The sequence below is a fragment of the Salmo trutta genome, chromosome 33 (genome assembly GCF_901001165.1).
Source record: "Salmo trutta chromosome 33, fSalTru1.1, whole genome shotgun sequence".
NCBI lineage: Eukaryota > Metazoa > Chordata > Actinopteri > Salmoniformes > Salmonidae > Salmo > Salmo trutta.
The window spans coordinates 20,495,164-20,522,275 of NC_042989.1; the positions used below are offsets into that span (position 1 = coordinate 20,495,164).

A 27,112-nucleotide genomic window follows, 5' to 3' on the forward strand; every position below is an offset into this window, starting at 1 on the left:
CAGTGTTATAATGTGTTTACTGAGACGGTACAAAGTGTGTGCCATAAGTAGGTTCCTGCAGTGTATAATACGTCATTTACAACATAATGTTTTTTCCAGAATTTCCTCACTAAAATCCAATTCATTGGCAATGGGTTAAAATCAGAATTTATTGTCAATGCATGATTTCAAAATGTCCTTCCTTCCTTGAGCATGGCTTTTGCTTGCTCTGTCTATAGGCAGGTGGATGATTTGAACTCATCTGGGACATCACTGTCCAGCTTACAGATGACCTTGTAGATTGCCTTCTTCCAAGAGGGGTCAGAATCTTTAGCAGTTGAAATGGCGTTGAAAAACTCCTGAAGAGTAATTTCAGAAACCTCAAGGAATCTCTCAGGAACCTGTTGGTAGAGGGATCAAACACAATGTTGTGCTTAAAGTCAAGTATCATCATAATCACCTGCACTGGTAGCAACAGAAATCTAAGCCAACAGCTTAGATGTTGTGAGTGGCAAACCACTTCAGTAGATGTTAAGTGTGTTGTCTCATTGATTTACATTACTGGTGCTCTGTGTAACATCTGCTTCCAACTCACACTCTCAAACACGTAGATCCCCTGAACGCAGCCCACTCTCCAGATCCCAATCACCTGAATTATAATCACCTGTTCACACACCTGTATGTCATTATCACACACTATTTAGTTCAGTTCTTTGCACTCCATCACTGAGAGGTATTGTTTGTTTTGATACACATTCTATTCGGAGCTCTGTTTATTTCCGTATTAGTCCTCCTGTGTAGCGTAGTTTTTGGCCATCCTCGCTAACGACGCCTTTTTGCCTATTCCCTGCCTGTACTTCTGCTTATCAGATTTCCTGTCGTTAACCTCTTGCCTGATCTCCCGGACTACATTATTAGCCTTTTCCCTGCCTGTACTGTTACTGTTTTGGAGTCCCTGTTTGGGACCTTCTGCCTGCCCCTGGACAAAGCTACCTGGCTCTTCCTTGGTCCTTTGCTAATAAACACCTGCTGTGCCCTGCGCTTAAAACCAGCGCTCTGTCTCCCATCGTCTTCATTACACTCTGAACCAACACTGTGGAACCCAGACCTACGAGCATGTTTTTCAAAAACGGACAGTTCCTTGTTCTCTGTCCTCTTTGTCCGTTCCGAATCATTAGTCGTCTGTGGTGGGATTCTGCTTTGACTTTGTAGCCTTAAACTTCACTGTTCGGAAAGAGAGAAAGCACCAAGCCTTCCCAGGAATTTCGCTCTGCTCTCAACAAAGATCATCAGATCGAGGCTTGGATGTTGGGACAAGGATCTATCCGGTGCAATTATTTCCCATAGACCAGCTAACAGTCAAGTTGTTGGCATAACTTATTTTTCTTTGCCCTCATCTCCCAACACAAAGCATCCCTGGGAAAGGAATGTCTTGGTCCCAAGGTAAAGAAAATGGTCTCTGCTCTTTCCCACCAAACAGATTTCTCCCTCGGAATTTACAGCGTCTTTCTCAGCATTCCGCATCAGTAGCAATCTGAGCCTCGCTCAGGCATACTGGTCCTCTAATCCCGAGTTGTTTTAGTGGGATTCATGCGGCTTCCTCTTCCCACAGTTTGATAACGCATCGCTCTAGAGTTTAGATAATGGCTGTGAAGCCACAGGTGCAGAGTGACACATGGGTCAGGGCAAGGACACGGTCATACGTGGCCGCAACCACAGAGGTAGGAGTTCGCTGACCAGAGCAGAATCACAGAGGTAGGAGATAGCTGACCAGTCAAGAACCACAGAGGTAGGGGATAGCTGACCAGTCAAGAACCACAGAGGTAGTAGTTAGCTGACCAGACCAGAATCACAGAGGTAGGAGGTAGCTGACCAGACCAGAACCATAGAGGTAGGAGATAGCTGACCAGTCAAGAACCACAGAGGTAGGGGATAGCTGACCAGTCAAGAACCACAGAGGTAGGGGATAGCTGACCAGTCAAGAATCACAGAGGTAGTAGTTAGCTGACCAGACCAGAATCACAGAGGTAGGAGATAGCTGACCAGTCAAGAACCACAGAGGTAGTAGATAGCTGACCAGACCAGAACCACAGAGGTAGGAGATAGCTGACCAGTCAAGAATCACAGAGGTAGGAGGTAGCTGACCAGACCAGGAACATTTAACACCCAGGTTTCTGTGAGGAGTTCTCTGATATGCTAATGAAGGTGTATTACATTTATATTACATCACACACACAATATATCACATTCATGCCAAAACAACTGTATTGTTTAGCTCACTTTAATACAAATTGTAGTTTCCAATTGTTTCTCTCAGGACAAAAAACACAGAATTGGCTGTATAAACTGAGGAGTGCTGGTGAAAGCAGAATGAACACACTGTTCCCACACATACACATAATTCACTCAATTTACTTTGGAAAGGGAGGGTGTTAAAGTAATATCTAATGATTTAAAAGTCATGGAAAAACATTGACAAGCTTATATACAGTATATAGTTACATTGGATACCAGGGGAGGAGCTGACCATATGGTAAGATACAAGTATTTTGACTTACCTGGAAGTCATTGGCTTTGTTGTAGTGCATGTTGAGGGCTCTGAACAGCTCAGAGTCTCTGCTGATGGACATGTCTTTCACATCCGTGACGCCGTCCACTATGGCCTGGCGGGCAAACTTCTCCATCTGGATGTAGTAAAACTCCCGGAAGTTACTGAACCATTTGATGAGCTGAGAGGTGATGCAGCGATTGAACTGGGGACACAAGGTCAACAACAAGTTTGAGAAGATGGCCTGATTTTGTCATTATCAACCAAATCATGATCAACTTGATATCAAGATGTTTGGAAAAAACTGTCATATTTCTTTTTCATTATTGACTTGTAAAACATTCCACAAGATAACAATGTATGTATGGATTGTATATGGATATGTTTTGCCTTGGTCTGTCATTTTGTTCAATGTTAATTACTCTGTTCTTTTCCCACAAACTTACTGAATGAAAAAAACATCTGTCAAAGCCGTGTGTTTCTAAACTCAGTCTTGACATTAGCCTTCTTATTCTATCTTTTCATCCAGAAAAAAAGAAAGAAAAACACCCAAGGGCTGGGCAGGCATCAAAGACGTTTCTTTTCTCTGGTGTTTTCGGACGGTGAGAAAGCCGCAGAGCAGCGTAAGGACAGAAGGAAGCTTCCCTCTCAGTGACTCTGCCTGATAGGATGGAATCAGACACCAGGATTAGAACTGCCTTTTGTTCAGTGCCACTTCCCACCACAGGGTCGTGGGCAAGGAGGAGATGCAGTGGGCTGCTGGCTGCAGGTCTCCCCCATGACCTTAGGGGTCAGACAGAGTAGTGAGGAGGCCTGGGCCAGACATGGACAGGCTCCAGTAGGACACATCCTGGCCATGGTGGAAGGAGAGGAGATAGGAGAGGAGACACACAGGGCACACAGACATACGGTATACCGTGGTTAGGCCCAGAGCTCGCCTCACAGCCTGCCTGCCTGCATTTTAAAAATCTGCCCTGTGTTGACGCCAAATGACAGTGGCTTTATTACAGAGGCTTTTGTCACTCCATTTGCTGACTGGAGTGGCTTTTAAAATAAATAATGCCTCTCTATCTCCCTGGCCTATGCCCCAGGACATGCTACTGGCTTAACAGCTTTGTTTTTCTAAACCGTGTATTCTTTTGTTTCCTTCCTCCAACCCACTTCTCATTCTGTCCCAAAAATACATCCACGAGTATTCTATAGGCAAATATGGTGAACGTAGAAGAAACTATTAATTCTAACAGTAAATACTATCATGTTAAATAATATTGTAATTGCTTACCTTGACATCTGGAAAGAAGGTTTTCAGCACATTGGAGCTGGGGTAACGGGTGTAGAAGAACATCAGTTTAGCTTTCTTCAGATGGTTGGGGGTTAGGCCTTGCTGGATGTGTCAATGTGTTAAGTACTTTCAGTCAATCACAATACAGTTCAAATACAATGTTCAAAGTGTTAATGGACTAGAATACTAAGTTGCTTCTGTCTCCAGTTAAAATGGATGACACTAAATAACAGCTCTGCAGTAACCAGGAAGTCAATAATGACTCTACAACAATATTCATTAGATTAGGGATTTTAATTAGTGTCTGCGGCTCTGTTGCAGCTATTTCATTGTATTAAACTAATCAAATGTTTAACATTTAAAAATACATTTTTGTCACTGCATTGGTATTTTCATAAATTATATTTTACATCATCCCTCTGAACTTTAAAAGATGAGTAGTTTGGGAGGAACAATTTAGTCTTATTAAATTAAATATATCATGTAACAAATAAAATATCTCATATCTCAGCGCAACTTTTCTATGCAACTAGATCTTTAGAGGCCTTTCTCTCTGTAGCCCACAGCCACGCCTTAGGTAATACTTTTCAGCTTGTCACAGCACACCATACATTTATTAGGGAATACTACCTTGAAATAAGGAAGTTGGAATGAAAGATTGATGAGAAATTGTTCAAAGAAAACCATAGCTCTTTACACGGTAAAAATAAAACATATCCTGAGAAAGAGCTGATAATATTCTTCTCCAGATACTTACAACCAAGGACAATGACCACTTCGGAGCATGTTAAGGATCTTCACATAACTTTGAGTTGTTCAGTAGCTTAAATAAATATCACACAGGAGCTGCCTTACAACTGGTTACCTGTGATGTCTCCATAACATGGTCCATTTTTGAAAAATGATCCCAAAAAAATTGAAAAATGATCCAAATTTGTTTTCTATAATAGTGATTATGGACATAATTATTATTACGCTGCTTATGATAATGTTTTTATTTTAAGAATTATCATTATAGTTGTCATCATAAAATTCATTGTAATAAAATGCAGAGTGGTGTGGTTGAAAATATTCTCACTGGATTATATTTCTTGGATTGCTTGTCTCTTTTGTAAAAACATGATTTATAAAATGTACTCATTCGTGTACTTTATAAATCTATATATTTTTTTATGGCTGTGTATGTATGCTCAAGAAGACAAGTGTTCTGCTAGGGAGGCACTTCTGCTTTCCACAGGCACTCAGCTCTGACCTTTCAGATACACCCCTATCACACTGATGATAGAGAAATATATTCTGTACCTTTTCAAGTCTGAAAAAACTCTGTTTCCTGGACAGAAACTGATGCTTTCTCTGCCTTTGAAAATTGGCTTTTGTTCCTGACAATTCTTATCAAAGCCTTGTATTCCTTTTTATTTGTCTTTTTCTAGACTTAAAGTCATTACTCTGCTCAGATTAAAGAAGATGCTATAATTTTCTTTGTGGTTAGCGAGATCAAAGAAAATAAAAATTTCCTTGAAGTCTGTTTTACTGGAATTGCTCGTGCTGCAATGAACCTCCACAAGTCTTTGTTCAACTGGGAAGGCAAAACACGGAGTTTGAATACTGAGGTACTGGATACTAAGGTATATATCAGATAACAAAATATTACTAAACATTTAGGATTCAGTGTGTATGTAATGCTCTATAGGCTATCTTAGTGGGAAAAAATATAATACAATTTTTTCCATACAGCCATTAATTATATCAAATCCTATGCAATTATAGAGGTTAACTGGGACACTATGAGAGTAAGAGATTTTTCAGGCCAGTAAAAGGATATATTGAGAGACATGTAGGAGTTTCTCTCTGCTATGCTCTGCAGGTCCCCACACTCCATCTTGACATGAGGGAGACACAGACTGTCCACAATCACAGGACCCAGGCCTGATGGGTGACGGTGGTGGGCCAGGTGGCTGGATGTCACTTTGGACCTCATGACGATGGAATCCCAGGGTAGGTCCACCGAGTTTGGTGAGGTTCTGTCCATGGATGGGGGCAAGCATGGGAGACCTCCGAAGTTAGTGTGGGGCCCGTACTTAAGGAGGTGTTCCAGCATTTGACTGTCATGGAGAGGTGTGCTGTAGTTGAACTGGAATGGAGACTGGTGTAAGGGGTAGGGCCTCTTCACCGTCGGGGTAACTGAGCTAAGCTGGCTCAGGGGCGATTTACGGACCACTAGAGACAGAGCTTCGGTCTGATCCTCAGGACTGCGAGCCTCACTTCTCTCATAGTGCTCTAGAGCCTGGGGTTTGACTGGCTCCTCAGTGTGTGATTGCTCCTGGTTACAGGGTACCTGGCTCTTCCTCTCAGCTCCCATAATGACGTGCTCCGGGGTGTGACACATGCGCTGATGAGATGACTGGTTGAGCCCCGTGGAGGAGAGTTTCTTGAACACCCTATCAACACTCTCACTCATCGCTTTGGAGAGCTCATGCTTCAGAGTCTCCTGTAGGTTCTTGCCTTCCTTTTGATGTGTCAGATAACTTCTGTCTGTCTTCACTCTGTCCTTACAGCCTCCTTTACCACTGTCATGCTTCCTCTCCAACTCCTCATCCATGTTTATACGGAACATGAACCCAGACTCTTTGCTTGGTGTGGTGTCATCATTTTCAGCAGGGCTGGCTGTGCCTGTGTCATCTCTGTCTTCGTGCACAGCGTCTTCCTGGTTATAAACCTGTAAGAACTTATCCTGGAGCTGTCTCAGGATTCTCTGCATGCTCTGGAGCTGCACCTTCAGCTTGTGGCACTCTTCATCCTTACTGCTGCTGCTGCTACTGCTGCCTCTGTTAGCTGGAGCTGCCGCATTGAGACTGTGCTCCTGATGCTGGGGGAGCATCTGTTTACGTTTGTTCTCCCTGTAGGCCTCTCTAGCCTCCCTGGTGTCTGACTCAGCCCTTTCACTGTCCCCATGGAGCCTGCTGTTGGGAGACCCCGCCATGCCTCGGATGATGTTCTCCACACGGGCACGCTTGGCCTGGAGGTGATCACTCAGGGGCCTGTCCTCCTCAGGGCTGACCCTAGTCGAGAGGTGCCTGCCTGGGGATGCATACTCTGCCGCGCTGTCCTTGGACGAGACACTGCTCTGGTCCTCCTGACTGGAGTCAGCCATTGTGGAGCTGGACACAGTCGATGTGGGTAGGTAGAAATGGCTTTCGTCCAGAGCCTTCTTGTTGTGGATGGTTTTGCGCAGGAGGTGAGAGATGATGGATCCATTGGAGTATGAAATTAGAGGCTCATCGTACATGTTTCTACGGAAGCAGGGGATCATGAGCCCAGCCTTGGTATCCTCCAGACCACCGTCACTGGGGTTGTGCATGTTCTGGTCAGGAAAGCTCAGGTTCATGCTCACTGTGCAACCTTTTTACTAGCTGTGTCAGGACACCTTGGAGTGAGTCAGTATGAGATGACTGGACCTCAGACTGCTCTAGAAAAAGTAAGGGGAAAAAAGGAATATACCGTAAATATCTGATTCTGTACACTATCTATAGTACAGTATATATGTGAACAGTATCGCACACTTAACAGTATTTTTGATTCATATGGTTATGTTTTGGGGAAAGTAGAAAGCATAAGTGCAAGTTAAACATACAAAACATAGAGCAGAGGACTTGCACCAGAACACTTCGGCTACTAAATGTTATTAGACAGCTCTCCCTCATTTCTCTACTACATGCCACTTAGATTCAATCAACTCTGTTGAATATCATTTATGTAATCGTGGTGGGAAACAATCATCTCCTCCTTCCATTATGCTTATGACACCTGAGTTAGGAGCTTAAAGTAGTGATGTCCACCACCACACATTTTTATTTATTTAAATAATATAAAATATGATGCAATAGCCTCACATTTTTAGAACATGACATTTAATCTGGGATCTTATAACGACTACCTCAGCTAACAAAGTTGTTATTACATATTTATAGCATGGAATATCAAATGACCCGTCGCTCATTATATGAAGACCCTCAGATTTATAAGTGAAATCTCTAAGATCTCAAGGCACAGGGGAGTGCACACTAGTATCTCCCTTTCATCTTGGGTTGGAGATAGTCAATATGAATGATAAAAAGAATAGCAGTTTTATACTCATGAAAGGTCTTCTTTAATCAGTATATGAAAGGCAAGAAAAGATTCCGAAAAACCACACAAAGGTTCAATGTACAGGTAACTGCCAAAATAATGGAAACACTTGAGTAAATGAGGGATACAAAGTATATTAATAGCAGGTTCTTCCACACAGGTGTGGTTCCTGAGTTAATTAAGAAATTAACATCCCTTAGGTTCATGTATAAAAATACTGGTCAGGCCCTTATTTTGTCCATTATTTTGGCTACCATGGCTACCCCCATATGATGACAATGTTTCCATCCACAGGGCACGAGTGGTCACTGGAAGGTTTGATGAGCATGAAGATGATGTAAACCATATGTTATGGCCTTGTCAGTCACCAGATCTCAACCCAATTGAACACTTATGGGAGATTCTGGATTGGCGCCTGAGATAGCGTTTTCCACCACCATCAACAACAACCAAATGATGGAATTTCTCGTGGAAGAATGGTGTTGCATCCCTCCAATATAGTTCCAGACACTTGTAGAATCTATGCCAAGGTGCATTGAAGCTGTTCTGGCTCATGGTGTCCCAATGCCCTATTAAGACACTTTATGTTGGTGTTTACATTATTTTGGCAGTTACCTGTATATTATTAAGAGGAAAATAAAGGGATTCATATTTTCATCTCTCAGTTGCGTTAAATTCTAGTTTCTTAGTAAGTGGATTTTATTCCGATGTGAGGACCATGTATGCACTGTTTTAAAATCTCTGTAAAAACAATAGGTTAAGTTGGCTCGTAAAAATGTATCCAGGTGAAAACATGCATGGATCGAATTCACCTTTAACTACAAATTACAAATGACAGAATTTCAGCCTATAAAAACAAAACAACTAATTTGTGAGAGATCCACATTTTATATATTTCTATTTCACCTAGTCCTCACACCATAAACCTCTACTTTTATATAAGTCCAAAATAACCATAAGCCTAGAGCCAATAACATGAACCATTTTTTACAATAACAATTTATGAGAGGATAAAACAACAACAAAAAGTTGTAAAAAGAGGCATCCTCAATAAATACAGTGAAATCATTCATATTCCACATACAGCACCTATCCCAGGTGTCATAAGTTACAGCACATTCCATATTGTATTCTGGTATATGACTGAAGAGCAGATAGTCTCTACACTTGATTTACAGTTTAAATAAGGATTATTTCATCATTATTTCATCTTCTTTATTTGATGGAAACCCTCCTTGCAACTTTTAGTAAGGCTAGCCTATTTAATATATAGTAAGGTAAGGCTATCTAATATATTGTATTTTTAGTCAACTCATGATGAAAGGTACATTATGAAGTACTTTTCTTTTGATCATCCTAAACGAGGCAAGATATTCTACCATAATACCAAACAGTCTATACATCAATCTGCATAGAAATGAAGAAACAATCCATAAAACTGTAATCAATATAATCAATATGAATATATTTTCACAAGACAAGCATTACAAACTGTGCAGCTTGTATCTGTAATGAAAAGTAGTATATATGTGCTCATTGACGATGAGATAAGTTGAGAGTTCTTGTCCATCAAATGTTTGATAAGTTAGTCTAACATCACCTTAAAATACCAAATAAACGTGCCTTTGTTCACTGAATTATTGATAGAAACAAAAAAAACGTAGAGATTTCAACATTGAAATCATAAGCAGCCAAGTTATTTGGACGTGGACAATGCTGTCCATTATTGACATCAACTAAGGTCAACCAACGATCATAGCCATTCGTTTTGAAACTACGGATGAATCTGAGTTATTTAGACTTGGTTGTCATCATGAGCATGTCCCAAAGTAAAACAACACAGAGCATGTGAACCTTACCTGTTACGTTGAGTAGAGTCGGGTCGGGTTATACGCCGAGTGATGAGATGAGATGAGTGCGGGAGCGACTGTCATTGTATCAAACAGAAACAGAGGCGTGGCCTCGGAGTTGACTCAAACAACTGGGAAAGTGAAGAGACAAGCATATAAAGGATTGTCATTCAAAATAACTCCTCAATACAAATTAGTTGAGCTCATATTATTTGCTTTATAGAAAAAAAATGAAACCTAATTTACAACAAATCTATGTATTGGCATAATAGGCCAATATTTCAGAGCGGTGAGTTAGTACAATTTGAAAGAAAACTGATTATGGAATTTGAAAAATAATCTAGGCTACAATTTGTGGTGAACTCATAGTTTGTTTAGGCACTAACTTTATTGAGTGTAGACTAGAATAAATCACATTGTCAATGATTCGATTGGCCTACCATACGTAAAATGTATATACGCATTACTGTAAATCGCTTTGGATAAAAGCGTCTGCTAAATGGCATATGTCATGTTACCATTTTTTTTTAAGTTATATTACACATTAATAAACTGTCATAAAAATACACATGTATAATCGTATTATGCAATTATATTTAGCCAATCCTAGATGAGTAAATATAAAACATACATTAAGCTATTTTATTGTAGCTCATTCATTCCCACTCATGCCACTAGCTTTTCCACAGTGAATCCTCTTTGGGATAGCCTTTGATCACTCCCCACTTTAGCTGGTTCCTCCCATTCCCACACTGCTTCCGCTGGATCTAGCAATTTGGGGTTTCCACTACTTACCACAGCCGCAAAAAACTATTAGCGGTCTGGTTAAGGTTAGCGTTAGGTTTAATAAAATCATAAGATAATTACCCTGCGAAACATTACTTGAAGAAACTCAAAAAACACATGAACATTAACTGTGTTTTTTGTGTTGAGCATCCAGAAACAGTTTTACATTTATTTTGGCATTGTTTACATGTAAAGAAATTATGGCAAGATATTTATAGTTTTATAATTGTTAATATAAAGATAAAGAAAAACAATTTTACCTCATAAATCTAATTGTGCTAATGGCAAATGTCATATTCATAAATGTAAATTCACTAATAAAAAAAAACACTCTTCCATGTTTTCTATAAGGAATTCGAGCAGTACTTTAAGACCATTCTACAATTTAAAAAAAAAAAATAATAATTTCACCTTTATTTAACCAGGTAGGCAAGTTGAGAACAAGTTCTCATTTACAATTGCGACCTGGCCAAGATAAAGCAAAGCAGTTTGACATATACAACAACACAGAGTTACACATGGAGTAAAACAAACATACATTCAATAATACAGTAGAAAAATAAGTCTATATACAATGTGAGCAAATGAGGTGAGATAAAGGAGGTAAAGGCAAAAAAAAGGCCATGGTGGCGAAGTAAATACAATATAGCAAGTAAAACACTGGAATGGTAGATTTGCAGTGGAAGAAAGTGCAAAGTAGAAATATAAATAATGGGGTGCAAAGGAGCAAAATAAATAAATAAATACAGTAGGGGAAGAGGTAGTTGTTGGGGCTAAATTATAGATGGGCTATGTACAGGTGCAGTAATCTGTGAGCTGCTCTGACAGCTGGTGCTTAAAGCTAGTGAGGGAGATAAGTGTTTCCAGTTTCAGAGATTTTTGTAGTTCGTTCCAGTCATTGGCAGCATAGAACTGGAAGGAGAGACGACCAAAGGAGGAATTGGCTTTGGGGGTGACCAGTGAGATATACCTGCTAGAGCGCGTGCTACAGGTGGGTGCTGCTATGGTGACCAGCGAGCTGAGATAAGGGGGGACTTTACCTAGCAGGGTCTTGTAGATGACCTGGAGCCAGTGGGTTTGGCGACGAGTGTGAAGCGAGGGCCAGCCAACGAGAGCATACAGGTCGCAGTGGTGGGTTGTATATGGGGCTTTGGTGACAAAACGGATGGCACTGTGATAGACTGCATCCAATTTATTGAGTAGGGTATTGGAGGCTATTTTGTAAATGACATCGCCGATGTCGAGGATGGTCAGTTTTACGAGGGTATGTTTGGCAGCATGAGTGAAGGATGCTTTGTTGCGAAATAGGAAGCCAATTCTAGATTTAACTTTGGATTGGAGATGTTTGATGTGAGTCTGGAAGGATAGTTTACAGTCTAACCAGACACCTAGGTATTTGTAGTTGTCCACATATTCTAAGTCAGAACCGTCCAGAGTAGTGATGCTGGACGGGCGGGCAGGTGTAGGCAGCGATCGGTTGAAGAGCATGCATTTAGTTTTACTTGTATTTAAGAGCAGTTGGAGGCCACAGAAGGAGAGTTGTACGGCATTGAAGCTCGTCTGGAGGGTTGTTAACACAGTGTCCAAAGAAGGGCCAGAAGTATACAGAATGGTGTCGTCTGCGTAGAGGTGGATCAGAGACTCGCCAGCAGCAAGAGCGCCATCATTGATGTATACAAAGAGAGTCGGCCCAAGAATTGAACACTGTGGCTCCCCCATAGAGACTGCCAGAGGTCCGGACAACAGGCCCTCTGATTTGACACACTGAACTCTATCAGAGAAGAGGTTGGTGAACCAGGCGAGGCAATCATTTGAGAAACCAAGACAATTGAGTCTGCCGATGAGGATGTGGTGATTGACAGAGTCGAAAGCTTTGGCCAGGTCAATGAATACGGCTGCACAGTATTGTTTCTTATCGATGGTGGTTAAGACATAGTTTCGGACCTTGAGCGTGGCTGAGGTGCACCCATGACCAGCTCTGAAACCAGATTGCATAGCGGAGAAGGTGCAGTGGGATTCGAAATGGTCGGTAATCTGTTTGTTGACTTGGCTTTCAAAGACCTTAGAAAGGCGGGGTAGGATAGATATAGGTCTGTAACAGTTTGGGTCTAGAATGTCTCCCCCTTTGAAGAGGGGGATGACCGCAGCTGCTTCCCAGTCTTTGGGAATCTCAGACGACACGAAAGACAGGTTGAACAGGCTAGTAATAGGGGTTGCAACAATTTCGGCAGATAATTTTAAGAATAAGAAAGCTGATAAAACAATCAGTACGTGTGTATATTTTAAGGTATTTGTATAACCTGTAATTTGTTGTATGTTATCATTGTCTGTTTGTATGCTTATTGTATGTATCCTGGTGTTTCTGAAGAAATCACAAGATACAGTTTAGAAATAGGCGGGGTTCATGACTTTGTGGCTGTGGTAACTAGTGACGACCCAACTTGGCCTGCTGAAGGAGATTCCCTTCCGCGGACAGGTTTCTGTCACTTCAGCCACCATGTTATCCCACTCCCGGTGTGTCACCCGGAATGTTAGCCGTTTTATCGCTGTCATTAGTCAGGTAAGCATTACACCATCGGCAAGCTTGAGTGTTTTCTGTGATCGCATGCGTAGATTAATCCATGCTGCTGCCAATGATAACGTTAGCTCGCTAGCTAGAGAGTGGCGCCGCCGGTGCGAGCAGTAGGCCGTGGTAGGCCTTCGCATTGTCAAACCAAGGACAGCCTGACACCCTGTTTGGTTCAAACCTATTTTGAATTCTAAAGTAGTCTCTCCCATGTGGCTAACGTTAACCTGATTTGTTAGCTGACATTTTGGTTTTACGCGCTAGCTTGTTCGTTAGTCAACCAGGGGTTTATTTAGCTAGCTAATTTAGCTAGCTTGTTCGTTAGTCAATCAGTGGTTTATTTAGCTAACTAATTTGGCTAGCTTGTTCGTTAGTCAACCAGTGGTTTATTTAGCTAGCTAATTTAACTAGCAACCAGTGGTTTATTTAGCTAGCTAATTTAGCTAGCAACCAGGGGTTTATTTAGCTAGCTAATTTAGCTAGCAACCAGGGGTTTATTTAGCTAGCTAATTTAGCTAGCAACCAGGGGTTTATTTAGCTAGCAACCAGTGGTTTATTAGGCTAGCTAATTTAGCTAGCTTGCCTCTTGGAAACAATCTGAGGTCATTTGAGAGTTTTGGCTAGCACACATACCGGTAACTCTTTGTGTAACGTTAATGATGAAGACTATTGTACGTGGCCTAGCAAGTTAGTTCAAGATATATATATATATACATACATATGTATGTATGTATGTATGTATGTATGTATGTATATATATATGTATATATGTATGTATGTGTATATATATATATATGTATGTGTATGTATGTGTGTGTGTGTCATTTAAAAAAAAAAATAGAGATTAACGTTACATTGCACATGATGTTCGAATTCCCTCTTCACAGTTCCATCACCCCTCTATTGACTGTCCAATCTTAGCATAAGATAAACAGACCGGTTTCAAGTTGAACTTTCACACACAGATAGCCCTCTATTCAGTCTATTTTCACTTAAATTATAGTAGTATGATAATGTAGTTGACCCTATGTCTACATTGTTTCCAAGTGTTGAATTCACTGATTGGTCCAACACACATGTTGACCTCCCCCTACCACGACTACACTGACCTTTGATTTGGGAGGTACAGAACAGTATGTACCAATTTGTCTTTCAGACTGTTCATGTGGACAGGGGTGTAACTTTGACGTTAGAAGTTGGGAGAGACATAAATTATATATTTTTTTATCCAGTCGGATAAACACTCCAAACAGCCTACCCGTCCGCATGGTCCTAAAGCAAACTGTTGACTCGTTTTGTGTCACATTCCAATGATAAAACTGGGGGGGGCATGTCCCCAGTGAAAGTTGGACGTTGTAAACCATGGTCCTTGGTAACAAATACCTTTTGATTTTATGCATATTCACCCCCTTGTTTTGTAAGAGGGGAATACAGTCAGTGGCATATGATATGAGCAATCTGAGTACTTCCAACTTTTTAAACTATGTCTGTGAATTGTACTGTAAACCACCTGAACAACATCACATCAGGATATTATTTAGAATTGTTTAATAAACACTTTATATTGATAGCTAACAGGTTGCTGTTCTCTATGACAGGGAAACAATGTATTGGCACGGCAGGCTGTGTCAGGTGAGTGTGTTTTGAAACCGCATGTACAGTGCATTCAGAAGTTTTCAGACCCCTTGACTTTTTCAACATTTTGTTACATTACAGCCTTATTCAAAAATTGATGAAATCGTTTTCCCCCCTCAATCTACCCACAATAACCCATAATGACAAAGCAAAAACAGATTTTTTTTAAATGTATACAAAATAAAAAGCTGAAATATGACATTTACATAAGTATTCAGACCCTTTACTCAGTACTTTGTTGAAACACCTTTGGCAGCGATTACAGCCTTGAGTCTACTTGGGTATGATGCTACAAGCTTGGCACACCTGTATTTGGGGAGTTTCTCCCATTCCTCTCTGCAGATCCTCTCAAGCTCTGTCAGGTTGGATGGGGAGCGTTGCTGCACAGCTAATTTCAGGTCTCTCCAGAGATGTTCGATCGTGTTCAAGTCCGGGCTCTGGCTAGGCCACTCAAGGACATTCAGAGACTTGTCCCGAAGCCACTCCTGCGTTGTCTTGGCTGTGTGTTTAGGGTCGTTGTCCTGTTGGAAGGTGAACCTTCGCCCCAGTCTGAGGTCCTGAGCAGGTTTTCATCAAGGATCTCGCTGTACTTTGCTCTGTTCATCTTTCCCTCAATCCTGACTAGTCTCCCAGTCCTTGCCGCTGAAAAACATCCCCACAGCATGATGCTGCCGCCACCTGCTTCCCCGTAGGGATGGTACCAGGTTTCCTCCAGACGTGATGCTTGGCATTCAGGCCAAAGAGTTCAAACTTGGTTTCATCAGACAAGAGAATCTTGTTTCTCATGGTCTGAGAGTCCTTAGGTGCCTTTTGGCAAACTCCAAGCGGGCTGTCATGTGTTCTTTTACTGAGGAGTGGCTTCTGTCTGACCACTTTACAATAAAGGCCTGATTGGTGGAGTGCTGCAGAGATGGTTGTCCTTCTAGAGCTCTGTCAGAGTGACCATCAGGTTCTTGGTCACCTCCCTGACCAAGGCCCTTCTCCCCCGATTGCTAAGTTTGGCTGGGCAGCCAGCTCTAGGAAGAGTATGGGTGGTTCCTAACTTCTTCCATTTTAAGAATGATGGAGGCCACTGTGTTCTTGGGGACCTTCAATGCTCTAGACATTTTTTGGTACCCTTCCCCAGATCTTTCCCTCGACACAATCCTGTCTCGAAGCTCTACGGACAATTCCTTCAAGCTCATGGCTTGATTTCTGCTCTGGCATGCACTGTCAACTGTGGGACCATTTTATATAGTCAGGTGTGTGCCTTTCCAAATCATGTCCAATCAATTGAATTTACCACAGGTGGACTCTAATCAAGTTGTAGAAACATCACAAGGATGATCAATGGAAACAGGATGCACCTGAGCTCAATTTCAAGTCTCATAGCAAAGGGTCTGAATACTTATGTAAATACGGTATATGTTTTTTATTTTTAATACGTTTGCAAAATAATCTACAAACCTTTTTTTGCGTTGTCATTATGGGGTATTGTGTATAGATTGCTGAGAAAAAATATATATTTAACCCATTTTAGAACAAGGCTGTAACGTAACAAAATGAGGAAAAAGTCAAGGGGTCTAAATACTTTCCGAAGGCACTGTAAATCACGGTAGTTCAACCCAGCTCTTGCCTGTATGAAGTCGTTTTAGATTCTGCACGAGAAGGGAGTGATTTACTGTTGTCATCTGCTCCAGGACTGTCAACTAGCCGTAGTGTCACAGTCAACCCAGCGTAAGTATTATCAATGCACCATTGACCTTCGTCTTCTCGTTAGAGCATGGCTTCACCTGTGTTTTAGCCTCGTACTGTGCAGTTGGACTTTGTATATTGACACTTAAATTTTTTTTTTGTATCTGTAGGAAATGCGAAGCCAGGTCCAGCGTCTTCCAAATCAGATACTTCAAGACATCTTCAGCTTGCAGTATGTATCGGCTTCGACTCTTCTCCCTTTTTTTGAACCTTGTGATCTAAGCAGTAATGTGTATAATCCTACAGGAGTTGTATGAAGTCAATATTGTGTGGTCTTCTAGGGAATGAAGTTATCACAGTAAAGACACCTGCGTTTGCGGAGTCAGTCACAGAGGGGGATGTGAGGTGGGAGAAAGGTAAAGTAACTTAAGCTTATTTTATTTGTGTCTGTTCTTTGTGCTCCTTTAGATGTCGGTTGCAGCCGAGTAGATATTTCTCTGTTAGCCACGCTAAATGTAACTCTCTCCTTGCAGCGGTTGGTGACTCCGTCAAAGAGGATGAGGTGGTTTGTGAAATTGAGACGGACAAGGTATGACAGCTCTGGAAGTCTACAGTTTATTGAAATGCCATTTTTACAACCTCCTTATATATTAGACTAATACGGTTGACTTTTTTTTGTTAATAACAGATCCATGGATAGTTTGTTGTATCATGCATGGTCTGCAATGGTTTGTCTCGCTCCACAGACATCTGTTCAGGTGCCGTCTCCTGCTGCTGGGGTGATTGAGGAGCTGCTGGTCCCTGATGGGGATAAGGTCGAGGGAGGACAGGCTCTCTTCAAACTCCGGAAAGGAGGTCAGTGCCACTGAGTTTACCAGGTGTATGGTCGGCACATCCTCCACTGTTCTGACCTGATTGTGGCATGTTAATGTTGGAGGACCCAATAAAAAAAATCTTCTAAATTCCATCAATTCAAGACACATGGTAGATGTTGTTTAGAGGTATTAGATAACATTTATCTACACTGCAAACACATGTGCTATTGTCTAGTGTTAATCTTGCCTGATGCACATTCTTATAACTTTCTCTCTTCAGCTGTTGCTGCCCAAGCTGCAGAGGCCCCAGCAGCAATAGCAGCCCCTCCACCACCTGCTGCTGCCACACCTCCATCCTTTGCTCCCTCTTTAGCGGGCCCCATCCCCACCACTATGCCCCCCGTGCCACCCGTGCCAGGAGCTGCCATCTCTGCCACACCAGGTTAATCAATCAATCACATTCATTTATAAAACCCTTTTTACATCAGCAGATGTCACAAAGTGCTTATACAGGAATCCAGCCTAAAACCACAAAGAGCAAGCAATACAGATGTAGAAGCACGTTTTCTAGGAAAAACTCCCTAGAAAGGCAGAAACCTAGAGAGGAACCAGGCTCTGAGGGGTGGCCAGTCCTCTTCTGGCTTTGCCGGGTGGAGATTATAAGAGTACATGGCCGTTAAGGCCAGATCATTCTTCAAGATGTTCAAACATTGTTAAGAGGAGAGAAAAGAGAACAAGAGGAGAATTAGAGGGAGCATACTTGCGTTCACACAGGACACCAGATAAGACAGGATAATTACAGCAGATAGCGCAGACCCTAGCCCCCCCCGCACAAACTATTGCAGCATAGATAAGGAGACTGAGACAGTGGGGGTTGATAGACATTGTGGCCCCGTCCGACGATACCCCCGGACAGGGCCAACCAGGCAGGGTTTAACCTCACCCACTTTGCCAAAGCACAGCCCCCACACCACTAGTGGGCTATCAGCAGACCACCAAATTACTACCCTGAGACGAGGCTGAGTATAGCCAACAAAAACTTCCCCACCGCACGAGCCTAAGGGGCCCAAAACATGACAGGAAAATCAGGTCATAGGACCTACTGAAGAGCTGATTCTTCAGTAAAGACTTAAAGGTTGAGATCTCAGATAGGCAGATCATTTCATAAAAATGGAGCTCTATAGGAGAAAGCCCTGCCTCCAGCTGTTTGCTTAGAAATTCCAGGGACAATAAGGAGGCCTGTGTCTTGTGACCGCCGTAGCGTACCTTGTAGTTATGTACGGCAGGACCAAATCAGAGAGATTGGTAGGAGCAAGTCCATATAATGCTTTTTAGGTTTTCTGTAAAACCTTGAAATCAGCCCTTGCCTTAACAGGAAGCCAGTGTAGAGAGGCTAGCACTGGAGTAATATGATCACATTTTTTGGTTCTAGTCAAGATTCTATCAGCCGTATTTAGCACTAACTGAAATGTATTTAGTGCTTTATCCGGGTAGCCTGAGATTAGAGCATTGCAGTAGTTTAACCTAGAAGTGACAAAAGCATGGAATAGCTTTTATTTGCACAAAAAGTTTCCGATTTTTTGCAATGTTGCGAAGATAGAAAAAAATCAGCCTTTGAAAAATTCTTGAAATGTTGGTCAAACGATAGATCAGGGTCCAGAGTAATGTTGTGGTCCTTCACTGTTTTATTTGAGACGACTGTACAACCATCAAGATTCATTGTTTAGATCAAACAGTAGATCTCTTTGTTTCCTGGGACCTAGAACAAGCATCTCTATATTGGCAAGGTTTTTAAAAGTAAAACAATTCCCACCATCCATTTCCTTATGTCTGAAACACAGGCCTACAGGGTAGGCAATTTTGGGGCTTAGTCTGTCAACCGGCCACTCAGTGGACTCAATGTCATGAGAGGTATTTAGCCTGACCTGTCTGCACTGTTGATTATGGAAATTGAATCAATCACTTAGCCCTTGCCTGTTGACAGTGCGTATTGCTAATGGCTAAATGGAGGTGGCGAGGTACTAACAGCTCCTGTTCCCCTGTCTGTCTGACACAGTTTCAGCCATCAAACCCACTGTTGCCCCAGCCGCTGTTGCAGATGGAAGGGGGATACCTGCCAGGACAGAGCACAGGGTGAGGGATCATAATCACGAAATACTGCAGTAGAGCACCCATATTATTCACAATAGCTCAGACCGTAGGTGGAGTCGGTAGAGTAAGCAAAACATAATAATCAACTGTATCTGCTAATATGCATAGCTGTTGTGGCAGTGTTTTACATTTTTTTTCTTCAGAGAAAATATTTTGAGAAATTCTTAAAATAGTTTTAAATGTATCTCAGGTGAAGATGAACCGCATGCGTCTGAGAATCGCCCAGAGACTGAAAGAAGCCCAGAACACCTGCGCTATGTTGACAACATTTAATGAGGTCGACATGAGGTAGGAAATAACAGAATAGGTTGCCCTATATCTCTATTAACATTATTAGATAGGAAGTCCTTCTTAAGGGAGATGATTACTCATCCACCACATATTTAACATTAGCCGTACACTTTCAGTGAAACAGATTCACTTATATCAATGTATACATTTTATATTAGGGATTATATATGTTATCTGGAAATGTAAATCCTGTATCTAAAATAAATGTCTGGATAAAGTAAGGTCAAAAGTAAAGAAATGCTATACTTCTCTATGTTATTCAAGCTGAGGCCATACAGACAATGGTTATAGATTGGATCTGCTCAACAGGAAAACCTTTTTGAAAACTGATCCCCTCTTAAACGATGGAATGTAAATATTTGGTCCTAATGTTGGTGAAAACAAAGATAAGATTTGTTAAAACGGGGGCTTTATTAATTTACAAGGAAATGTTAGTGCTCATGTTTGCCCCCCTGTGCTGAAGATGAAACTTTGAGGATTTCTTTTCTGTGTAAATGTGGGGTGTCAGCTTTCAGCTATTCAGGGGTTTCTGTGCATCTTAATTGAATTGGCATTGATGGTCTGGAGGAAGACTTCCAGGCCTGGGCTCATCTGGAGCCGAAGGAGCAGCTAGAGCAGGAGGCCAGAGCATCTACTGGGGCCCACAGAGACCTGCGCTCTGAGTGGACGAGCTGCCTCAACCGATATGGGCTTTTATGACAGGCCAATAAGATTTAGATGGTTTGGAAAGTGAAGATTTTTATCGCTTCTTCTCTCCTTTCTCGGAGAGTGCGTGTCTTGGGAGGGGCTAATGCCGTTAGCGGAGAAACCCTAGAGTTTAAACCGGGTTAGAGACAGGAAAACAAACAATTAAAAAGTGAGATATAAGAGTCCTTTTTCATCATACAGAAGAGAAATGAGCAATGGTGTAACATTAGCAGCCCAGTGTCAATGGCACTCAATCACAATGACCTGGAGGAGCAGAACTTTGACAGAAAAATATGTATTGGTTTTTAAGCTTGGTTGAAAAGATTGAGAGAGTAATGCATGTTTGTGCTGTCAATCAATATCAGAGATTTCTATGAAAAATGTATTTTAGTATTGTCAATTGCGTAACAATTTCCTGAAAATAAGTACATATCCTGGGTGTTGGTTAGGACAGCAGCATTCTGACTTGGTCTAGTTTCTGTCCACAGCAACATCAGTGAGATGAGGAAGGCCTACAAAGACGCTTTCCTTAAGAAACACAACATCAAGCTGGGTTTCATGTCTGCATTTGTCAAGGCTTCAGCATACGCTCTGATGGAACAGCCTTCCGTCAACGGAGGTATGCTCTCCTTTAACCAAAGTCACATCCATGTGAATATGGCAACAAAAAAACCTAAGTTTTGCCTCTTGCATAGGCAACCTTCAGAACCACAGTGTACCTACGTGCTCCACCAAGGCCTCTCTGGCCTATTTAAACTAACCATAGCCAAGTAGGTTTGATCTTCACTGCTAACCCATTAGTGTCTAAAATTGTCTGTGGGTTTCCCCACCCACAGACAGAAAAAACACTATATGCTTCAAGGAAGTGAATCATAGAAGCTAAATCGATATTTAAAGTTCATTAGTTAACCTCTTAAATGTAATGGCAAAATGCTAGATTTTTGCCTAAATAGATATACCCAAAAGTAACTGCTATGCATGTGTAATTACATGATTCTGACATGCAGAAACCTGCTATATTTGGAAAGAAGACATCTGGGAGATTGAGGAAATGATCAGAAGATAGGAGTTACATAGTTCAGAATACACAAGATCAAGCACACACAAAATAATATTTATTTTTTTAAACGTTGAAAGTCATATTTCATTGACAAGCTATACGTGCATTATTGATTCCCAGAGCTGGAAACACATCAGATGGCTTCCACAACATGTGAACAATATCAGGGGGAAAAATGGGATTGATAGACCTAACAACTAGAAATGGGCAGATGTTTTAGTAAGTGGTGTCAGGTGTGGTCATGGGACGTTTACAAGTGTCCCTGACCCCACCAGACATGCCACTAGGGGTCTTTTCACAGTCCCCAAATCCAGAACAAATTCAAGAAAGCATATAGTATTATATAGAGACATTATTGCGTGGAACTCCGTTCCATCTCATATTGCTCAAATAAACAGCAAAGCTGGTTTCAAAAAACAGATAAAGCAACACCTCACGGCACAACACCTCTCCCCTATTTGACCTAGATAGTTTCTGTGTATGCATTGATATGTAGGCTACGTGTGCCTTTTTAAAACATTTATGTAGTTCTGTTCTTGTCTATTAATGTTCTTTCTGTATTATGTGTGGACCCCAGGAAGAGTAGCTGCTGCTTTTGCAGCAGGAAATCCTAATCAAATACCAAACCTCTCCAAAGTGGCATATGTCTGTAAATTAGATAATTCCAGTGCTATTACATATTTGCAATCCCTAAATGCTATTTGTTCAGTATAAAAACACAGTTTCTACCATATCAACCTCACTCAAACATTGTGGTGTTGTTATGGGGTATCCAGGGTACATTCAAGTGTCCTTTCAACCTCTCCAAAGTGTCAGAATATGGTAATTGCACTGTTTTTGCACCCTGGATGTGCCTAAAAGTTAGTGTGCACTATAAAAACTACATTTCTACAACATCAACCTCTCTCGAACATTGTGGTGGTGTCGGGGGACATACGGGGGATATCCAAGTGTTTTTTCAACCTTTCCAAAGTGCCTGAACGTTTAGCCTAGGCATATCCAATGTATTGGTCCCACATACAGATTAACTGTTTACAAAAACAATATAAAAGCAACAGATATACATACAAATATTAAAATGTCTTATCAAACCCAAACTTGCTTACACACGCGTCCTTCACTAAAAAAGGTAGAAAAATAGAAATAAGCTGAACTATTTACAAATGGTGTTCGTTTTATATCCCAGGTGTAGATGATTAGATTTCACTTTAACCATAGCTCGTGCATGTCGGGATAGTCTTTGAAGCAGTCCCTCTCTGCCAGGAAACAAAAAGCGAACTGGCATTTCAGACAGAAGATCTGGCATTTCACCCCCCAGTGTTTTGTGCAATGCTTGCAGTTCTTCCTTTTTTCTTTTGGCATGTGTGTTGGATAGTGGCGCTCACTTTGAGTGGGGGGTCTTGTGATGGTTGTGAGGTTGCTTTGGGCCCCCAATTCAGCCATTTCCAACACCAGCTGCTCTCGAAGGCCAACTGGGAGAGATGGGTTTGACCTTTTGCTTTGACCATCTGCTTGTGGAGAATGAAAACATTTACTGTAGCAATGTCCACAAAGTGTTTAAAAAAGTATTATACCACCTTTTGGTCTTGTGGAGGGCCTGGTAGTAGCCTGGTAGTAGCCTATCAGAGCATCAGATAGGTCGACACCCCCAATCCTGGCATTTTAGTCCTTCACAGGAATAGGGACATTCTTCCTTTTTCACCCTCCTTGAGACATGGCTGTTATTGAATGCCTTATGCTGTGTGATGAGCATGGTTACGTCCCTTGTGTCCTTCCATTTCACAAAAAGCAGCTTGTTTCAACGTATGGTCCCCCTCTCCGCTGTCTTTGTCATGTCGTTTACCTTGGTCTTGGGGAAACCGATTCTGTTAGGGGCTTGTGGCACCATTCATCCTATTTTCTTTTACAAGAGGTCTATGAAAAGTGGATGTAGAACCATCAGACGGGATGATTGACATAGCAGTGGGGGGTGAAGACCTTGACTGGCAGGGGTGCTTGCTGGGGAAAGGTGGCTCCCCAATGTCATCATCCAAATAAAGAGAGATATTGTTGTAAGGCACAAATAATTGCAGTTGACAAAATTTACAAAACCACATTACTGTAAAGTAAAAACAAAGCCTAAACTTTATCTGTACAGTGACTCACATAGGTGTGAAGCACACATACAATGCAAACAGTAACATTTTGGAGACAAAGGCAGAGGTGAGAACCACAAAGCAACAATTGCTATGAGAGTTTAGTGGCCTCACCAAAGTTAAAAGGATGAAACTTAGAACAGTGAACGAATATGAAACATAGACAATAACTACTTTGGAATTATATAACATGAAATTACTTGTTACATAGGCCTATGTAAACTAAATCCAATGCACAAAAAGCAGACTACTTATAAAAACATAATTTACTATATGTATTATCTATTATAAAGTCATGAAAACAATTTACTTACAGATCTAAAAGTGGATCCAATCCTTCTAGAAAGCCATCTTCGTTGGCCGTGTCAAAATACTCGTTGTCCAAATCGCTCCCCTGATCTGAGTCCGACCAGTATTTTATTCAAAGCTTCTATGTCGGTATACTTATTCAGAGCTGCTGCCTTTTTAGCTTCCTGCTTGATATTCTTAGTTTTTACCTCCCCCCCTTGAGAACACATATTTTATGCTAAAGCGATGAAATTAAAGCGATGAAATCTGTTTACAATGTAATGTATCGTGCTCGGTGCGTCTCGTCTCTGAGATAGGTAGCAATAGTTCGCATTATGGATAAAAGGTTCTAGACCAGGGGTGGGCAAACTTTTTGGCTTGAGGGCCACATCGAGATTTTGAAATTCATCGGACGGCTGCATTTTATAGGGACTATAAAGGGATTTTACATTTAATAGGTTAATACAGTATTTAAACTTTGAAAACCTATTTTCATAACTTTTCTCTTTTCAGTAATTGATGACACCACCAAAGAGGTTGTGTACAGGGACTACGTGGACATCAGTGTGGCTGTAGCAACACCAAAGGTAATGCCTATGGTTGACTACTCACTGTTAACACATTTACAACAGGGCTAATTCAGTTGAAGTCAGAAGTTTACATACACTTAGGTTGGAGTCATTAAAACTCGTTTTTCAACCACTCCACAAATTTCTTGTTAACAAACTATAGTTTTGGCAAGTCGGTTAGGACATCTACTTTGTGCATGACACAAGTAATTTTTCCAACAATTGTTTACAGACAGATTATTTCACTTATAACTCACTGTATCACAATTCCAGTAGGTCAGAAGTTTACATACACTAAAGTTGACTGTGCCTGTTAAACAGCTTGGAGAATTCCACAAAATGATGTCATGGCTTTAGAAGCTTCTGATAGGCTAATTGACATCATTTGAGTCAATTGGAGGTGTACCTGTGGATGTATTTCAAGCCTACCTTCAAACTCAGTGCCTCTTTGCTTGACATCATGGGAAAATCAAAAGAAATCAGCCAAGACATCAGAAAAAATTATTGTAGACCTCCACAAGTCTGGTTCATCCTTGGGAACAATTTCTAAACGCCTGAAGGTACCATGTTCATCTGTACAAACAATAGTACGCAAGTATAAACACCATGGGACCACGCAGCCATCATATCGCTCAGGAAGGAGACTCATTCTGTCTCCTAGAGATTAACGTACTTTGGTGCGAAAAGTGCAAATCAATCCCAGAACAACAGCAAAGGACCCTGAGAAGATGCTGGAGGAAACCGGTACAAACGTATCTATATCCACAGTAAAACGAGTCCTATATCAACATAACCTGAAAGGCTGCTCAGCAAGGAAAAAGCCACTGCTCCAAAACCGCCATAAAAAAGCCAGACTATGGTTTGCAACTGCACATGGGGACAAAGATCTTACTTTTTGGAGAAATGTCATCTGGTCAGATGAAACAAAAATAGAACTGTTTGGTCATAATGACCATCGTTATGTTTGGAGGAAAAAGGGGGAGGTTTGCAAGCCGAAGAACACCATCCCAACCGTGAAGCACGGGGGTGGCAGCATCATGTTGTGGGGGTGCTTTGCTGCAGGAGGGACTGGTGCATTTCACAAAATAGATGGCATCATGAGGGAGGAAAATTATGTGGATATATTGAAGCAGCATCTCAAGACATCAGTCAGGAAGTTAAAGCTTGGTCGCAAATGGGGCTTCCAAATGGACAATGACCCCAAGCGTACTTCCAAAGTTGTGGCAAAATGGCTTAAGGACAACAAAGTCCAGGTATTGGAGTGGCCATCACAAAGCCCTGACCTCAATCCTATAGAACATTTGTGTACCAAATACTAATTGAGTCTATGGAAACTTCTGACCTACTGGGAATGTGATGAAAGAAATTAAAAATAAATCATTCTCTCTACTATTATTCTGACATTTCACATTCTTAAAATAGTGGTTATCCTAACTGACCGAAGTCGGACTTTTTACTAGGATTAAATGTCAGGAATTGTGGAAAAACTGAGTTTAAATGTATTTGGCTAAGGTGTATGTAAATTTCCGACTTCAACTGTGTACATGAACCGAAGCACTGAATATCTCATTGGTCCTGTCTCCCAGGGCCTGGTGGTTCCTGTGATCCGTGGGGTGGAGGGAATGAACTTCGCTGACATCGAGAAGACCATCAACGAGCTGGGGGAGAAAGTAGGAGGACAAGGATATGCGCTGTTTCGCTGTACTTTGTTTTGACTGTTGTGCATTTTCTAAGTTGATGTTGATTGCAGGCCCGTAAGAATGAGCTGGCCGTGGAAGACATGGATGGAGGCACCTTCACCATCAGCAACGGTGGCGTATTTGGATCAATGTTTGGCACGCCTATCATCAACCCTCCGCAATCTGCCATCCTTGGCATGCATGGCATCTTCGACAGGCCAGTGGCCATCGGGGGCAAGGTGGGTGTTGGCTCTGTTCTGTAGACTTTGAATTACTCCATATAATTTAGACTCACGTCTCAGGAGACCCCCTTATCAGATGTGGTATAGAGACAGGAAGCAGTATTTGTTTGTCTCTGAAGCTCCTCCTCTGCTGCAGGTGGAGATCCGCCCCATGATGTACGTGGCTCTGACATATGACCATCGGCTCATCGATGGCAGAGAGGCAGTCACCTTCCTGCGTAAGATCAAGGCTGTGGTAGAAGACCCCAGAGTGCTGCTCCTGGACATGTGAGCCAGCCTCTCGGCAGTCACAACAAACCACCTGATGACGTTTATTGTTGAATAATTAGACAAAGTGATACTTGAAAAGAGCGAAAGGTGCATTGGACTTATTGCATGGGCTGAAATGATGAAAGAATTCATGCTAAATGTTCTATATGTCTGGTGCAGGGGTTTCATTAAAACGGGTCTCTGGAGATGGAGAGGGTGTTGTACAATGCAAAGCACCATTTGCCATTTTCTACCTACAATAAATATTTGTCAAATAATTGTCATATAAATGGCAAAAAAAATATCTTATGTATTGTTCATTTATTTTTGCTGAGAAAAGAACCAATTGTAACTTATAAGATGGACTGCAAACAGTAAACACTATAGCCTAATAATTGATACATGGGACAGGTTTTTATGCGTTGTTACACTGAAATCACAGTGGGTCCTTAAAGTATTATTTTTTTAAAAATCTGATTCACACACACCCTAAGAAAAGTA

The 27,112-nt window shown here is 41.5% G+C and overlaps 2 protein-coding genes across 4 annotated transcripts; one reads left to right on the forward strand and one right to left on the reverse strand.

Moving 5' to 3' along the window:
- Positions 1–14,373, reverse strand: LOC115172620 (prospero homeobox protein 1-like). 2 transcript variants are annotated; one of them, XM_029730240.1, is made up of 6 exons: positions 13,991–14,373; positions 9,794–9,915; positions 5,632–7,270; positions 3,810–3,917; positions 2,538–2,732; positions 1–380 (listed from the first exon to the last, which is right to left on the reverse strand). In XM_029730240.1, the coding sequence occupies exons 3-6, from the start codon at positions 7,192–7,194 to the stop codon at positions 213–215; spliced, it is 2,034 nt and encodes a 677-aa protein (XP_029586100.1). In that variant the 5' UTR covers positions 7,195–7,270; positions 9,794–9,915; positions 13,991–14,373; the 3' UTR covers positions 1–212. The 2 variants fall into 2 exon arrangements, with proteins under 2 accessions (XP_029586100.1, XP_029586099.1); XM_029730239.1 differs by having other exon boundaries at positions 5,632–7,275.
- Positions 12,978–26,915, forward strand: LOC115172621 (dihydrolipoyllysine-residue succinyltransferase component of 2-oxoglutarate dehydrogenase complex, mitochondrial). Of its 2 annotated transcripts, none has more exons than XM_029730241.1 (15): positions 12,978–13,130; positions 14,735–14,768; positions 16,397–16,487; positions 16,616–16,677; positions 16,787–16,861; positions 16,979–17,034; positions 17,192–17,300; positions 17,541–17,702; positions 19,317–19,393; positions 19,602–19,699; positions 20,878–21,008; positions 24,386–24,459; positions 26,028–26,111; positions 26,192–26,359; positions 26,499–26,915. In XM_029730241.1, the coding sequence occupies exons 1-15, from the start codon at positions 13,068–13,070 to the stop codon at positions 26,631–26,633; spliced, it is 1,419 nt and encodes a 472-aa protein (XP_029586101.1). In that variant the 5' UTR covers positions 12,978–13,067; the 3' UTR covers positions 26,634–26,915. The 2 variants fall into 2 exon arrangements, with proteins under 2 accessions (XP_029586101.1, XP_029586103.1); XM_029730243.1 differs by having other exon boundaries at positions 16,451–16,487.
- Positions 26,916–27,112: the final 197 nt, after the last annotated feature.

Coding starts and splice junctions, on each gene's coding strand:
- LOC115172620 (XM_029730240.1), bottom strand. CDS start 7,194: ATGAACCTGAGCTTTCCTGACCAGAACATGCACAACCCCAGTGACGGT. Junction 3,918..5,631: donor ACTCCTACATGTCTCTCAAT/ATATCCTTTTAC, acceptor ACACATTGACAC/ATCCAGCAAGGCCTAACCCC. Junction 2,733..3,809: donor CCTTCTTTCCAGATGTCAAG/GTAAGCAATTAC, acceptor TTGTGTCCCCAG/TTCAATCGCTGCATCACCTC.
- LOC115172621 (XM_029730241.1), top strand. CDS start 13,068: ATGTTATCCCACTCCCGGTGTGTCACCCGGAATGTTAGCCGTTTTATC. Junction 17,703..19,316: donor TGCCATCTCTGCCACACCAG/GTTAATCAATCA, acceptor TGTCTGACACAG/TTTCAGCCATCAAACCCACT. Junction 26,112..26,191: donor TCAACGAGCTGGGGGAGAAA/GTAGGAGGACAA, acceptor TGTTGATTGCAG/GCCCGTAAGAATGAGCTGGC.